Source organism: Mandrillus leucophaeus, unplaced genomic scaffold (assembly GCF_000951045.1).
Source record: "Mandrillus leucophaeus isolate KB7577 unplaced genomic scaffold, Mleu.le_1.0 Scaffold123, whole genome shotgun sequence".
Lineage (NCBI taxonomy): Eukaryota > Metazoa > Chordata > Mammalia > Primates > Cercopithecidae > Mandrillus > Mandrillus leucophaeus.
Window position 1 is genome coordinate 4,256,907 of NW_012100654.1, and position 3,992 is coordinate 4,260,898.

Below are 3,992 nucleotides of genomic sequence, written 5' to 3' on the forward strand. Positions count from 1 at the left end.
TGAGCGGGGGCTGGGCCGCCTGGGGCCCGTGGTCGTCCTGCTCCCGGGACTGCGAGCTAGGCTTCCGCGTCCGCAAGAGAACTTGCACTAACCCGGAGCCCCGCAACGGGGGCCTGCCCTGCGTGGGCGATGCTGCCGAGTACCAGGACTGCAACCCCCAGGCTTGCCCAGGTAACCCTGCACGGAAGGAATCCTTGGCCCAGGGAAACCCTGTTATCCTGGAGGCCCCCCTCCCCCGCCCCAGGCCTACCCAGGAGCCCTCATGCCTAGGTGACTCCTTCTCCCTGACATCTCTGTGCTAGGGACCCCCAGAGCAAATTTCTGCCCCGGCCATAGATGCAATGGCTACTCCGGTGGAGTAGGGCCTCAACTTATCCTCCTGGGTTTTTTTGTTGGGTTTTTTTTTCACTTTTCTTAATGAGTTAGACAGGTAAGAAGTTTGATTGGAGGTGGAGTCGGTCTGTCTCCCTCCGGGTGTCTCTGCTGCTTCCCGCGTGTCCCTCACCTGCCGCATGGGGTGGGGGCACTCCCTAACAGTGGATTGTTGGGTAGCGGGTGGATCAGGTGGATGTTGAGGTCACTGTGGCTCAGGGCAGAGTGGCCTGGCCTGGTATGGGGTGGAAGACCGTCTCGGGCCCTGCCTGCCCCTACAGCGCCTGACACACCCCGTCCCCTTGCAGTTCGGGGTGCTTGGTCCTGCTGGACCTCATGGTCTCCATGCTCAGCTTCCTGTGGTGGGGGTCACTATCAACGCACACGTTCCTGCACCAGCCCTGCACCCTCCCCAGGTGAGGACATCTGTCTCGGGCTGCACACGGAGGAGGCACTATGTGCCACACAGGCCTGCCCAGGTACGAGGCACATCCCGCCGGGGCTGGGAAACGCCATGAAGCCCTCTGATCCCCACCAGGGGGTCCCTGGGCAGTTAACCTTATCCTACCCACAACCCCCAGAAGGCTGGTCGCCCTGGTCTGAGTGGAGTACGTGCACTGAGGACGGAGCCCAGAGCCGAAGCCGACACTGTGAGGAGCTCCTCCCAGGGCCCAGCGCCTGTGCTGGAAACAGCAGCCAGAGCCGCCCTTGCCCCTACAGCGAGATTCCTGGTGGGTCCCCCTGCCAGCACCAGCACAGCAACCCTTCCCAGCCTACACTCCCAACTTCCTTCTCCTTCTGAAGCTTGTGTCCTGGTGGGGAACGGGGGGCACAGGATGAAACATGGAGGTGGGAAGGAGATGCCGAAAGAGAACTCCCATATTTGCCTTTATGCATACATTTGGGGTTTGGGCCCTCCTCATCCAGTGAATGGGCTAGCCCTTCTCAGAGGTGGGGTCTGGGGAGAGAGGGAGGGGAATGAAGGCCCCATGCCCAGTTGTACGGCTGAGTGTTGACCTAGGGATCCTCCCAGGGTTGCGCCTACCCTCCTCTCGTCTCTGCCCCTGACACCCTGTCCACTGGTCTTCCTGCAGTCATCCTGCCAGCTTCCGGCATGGAGGAGGCCACCGACTGTGCAGGTAAAAGAAACCGGCCCCACCTCATGCTGCGGTCCTCCCAGCCCTCCAGCACTCCACTCCAAAGTCTGGACTCTTTCCACATCCTGCTCCAGACAGCCAAGCTTTGTTGGGGTCCCCATTGCTTTGAGATAGTGTGTAGGGTGGTGTGGGCAGTTCCCTCCATGCCCCCCAGCTAGGAGGCCATGATAAGTCTGTATCCTGTCATCTGACTCTAGACCCTCTGGTTGCCACTTCTGACTTGAGCCACAGGGTGCCTTGTGAAAGAGGTCCCCAGTGACAGCCTCCCCAACCTCCCCGTTTCCTTTGGCTGTGGCCTCAGAGCCCTTTCCAGGATGCCTCAGAGCCTCCTGTTGCTGTTTCTGCTCCCAGGGAGGCAGGCAGGAGTCTGTCCTCTTCACAGTGGCCCTTATCTTACTACCTGCCTCTCTTCCCCCAGGGTTCAATCTCATCCACCTGGTGGCCACGGGCGTCTCCTGCTTCTTGGGCTCTGGGCTCCTGACCCTGGCAGTGTACCTGTCTTGCCAGCACTGCCAGCGTCAGTCCCAGGAGTCCACACTGGTCCATCCTGCCACCCCCAACCACTTGCACTACAAGGGTGGAGGCACGCCGAAGAATGAAAAGTACACACCCATGGAGTTCAAGGTGGGAGCCTTCTTGTAGAAGAAGAGGGCAGGGTAGGAGGGCAGGGTGAAGAGCGCAGGGGTTCTGGCCCTCAGCTGGGTGGAACTGGGCAGTGGTGGTGTGAACAGAGCACTGGATCTGCAGTCTGAGTGTGCTTTCACGACTGGCTTCTGGACTCCTTGCCCTGACTTGTTCCCTTCCCTTGTGTGTTCCCTCACCCCTTTCTCTGGTTTCTTCTTCTTCCCACAGACCCTGAACAAGAATAACTTGATCCCTGATGACAGAGCCAACTTCTACCCATTGCAGCAGACCAATGTGTACACGACTACCTACTACCCAAGCCCCCTGAACAAACATAGCTTCCGGCCCGAGGCCTCACCTGGACAACGGTGCTTCCCCAACAGCTGATACTGCCATCCTGGGGACTTGGGCTCCTTGCCTTCCTAAGGCACAGAGCAGGTGGAGATGGGACAGTGGAGCCAGTTTGGTTTTCTCGCTCTGCACTAGGCCAAGAACTTGCTGCCTTGCCTGTGGGTGGTCCCATCCAGCTTCAGAGAGCTCTGGCTGGCATTGACCATGGGGGAGAGGGCTGGCTTCAGGCTGGCATATGGCTGCAGGTCCAGTTCAGCCCAGGTCTCTCATGGTTATCTTGCAACCCACTGTCACGCTGACCCTATGCTGCGATGCCTGGGCTGTGGACGTACTGGGCATTTGAGGAATTGAAGAATGGAGATGGCAAGAAGGCAGGCTTTTAGGTTTGGGTTGGAAACAACTTCCTGTGGCCCCCTCAAGCTGAGCCTGGCCTTCTCCAGCTGGCCCCAAAAACGGCCTGTGCTACGTCCTGATGATCTCTGAAAGTAATCAATCAAGTGGCTCCTACGTAGCTCTGGATTTTCTGCCAGGGCTGGGCCATTGTGGTGCTGCCCCAGTGTGACACGGGACCAAGGTCAGCGCAGGTTGTCCACCTCTGCCTGGAAGTCTATACTCTACCCAGGGCATCCCTCTGGTCAGAGGCAGTGAGTACTGGGAACTGGAGGCTGGCCTATGCTTAGAAGTCCTTTAATCTGGGCTGGTACAGGCCTCAGCCTTGCCCTCAATGCACGAAAGGTGGCCCAGGAGAGAGGCTCAATGCCATCGGAGGCAGAAGTCTGGCCTCCGTGCCTCTATGGAGACTGTCTTCCAGTTGCTGCTCGACAAAGTTGTTGGCTGAGACCTGCTTGGGAGTCTCTTCTGGCCCTTCATCTGTTCAGGAACACACATACACACACACACACACACACAATCACAATTTGCTACAGCAACATAAAAGACATTGGGCTGTGGCATTATTAATTAAAGATGATATCCAGTCTCCAAATGTCTCTGTGCATCTGTGCGTGGGCTCCTCTTGCATGGTCTAGGCAATCTGAGCAATGCACCAGGGTGGCAGATGGTCTCTCAAGGCAGAGGAAATGCCCCAAGTAGCCTTATCTTTAATAGATGATATCTTTCCATTTGTGGAGTAGAAATCTACGTACAGTGTACACATACATTGCCCTACACCCTTTTTGGAAAAGATGTTGGGGATAAGCAAATTCACAAGTGGGGTCGTAAGGTACACCAAAGGCAACAAAACAGGAGAGAGTTCTGCCTGCTCCTTTAACATCTCTTCCAGGCAATAGCTCCAGGGTGTGAGTCCAGAGGGAGAGTGTTGATGAGAATTATTTTGTGAGATATTTATACTGCTGAGTTTAATAAAATCAAAATTGAGAAACAGGCAAATCTGTGAGGTGGGAGAAGCCTAATATAGTTTTTGCTGTATTAAATAAAGATAACCTCAAAGCCTCAGCCCACCAAATCAATGCTGCCATTTTGGATGAG

At 56.4% G+C, this 3,992-nt stretch overlaps 1 protein-coding gene across 1 annotated transcript in view; it reads left to right on the forward strand.

Annotated features, from left to right (window-relative positions):
* SEMA5B (sema domain, seven thrombospondin repeats (type 1 and type 1-like), transmembrane domain (TM) and short cytoplasmic domain, (semaphorin) 5B) overlaps positions 1-3,483 on the forward strand; it is a 69,342-nt gene extending 65,859 nt beyond the window's left edge. The window contains 6 exon segments of the mRNA XM_011971616.1: positions 1-171; positions 789-851; positions 954-1,103; positions 1,467-1,511; positions 1,948-2,153; positions 2,382-3,483. Coding sequence (XP_011827006.1) covers positions 1-171; positions 789-851; positions 954-1,103; positions 1,467-1,511; positions 1,948-2,153; positions 2,382-2,540 — 794 coding nt within the window. The 3' untranslated portion in view covers positions 2,541-3,483.
* The last annotated feature ends 509 nt before the right edge of the window (positions 3,484-3,992 follow it).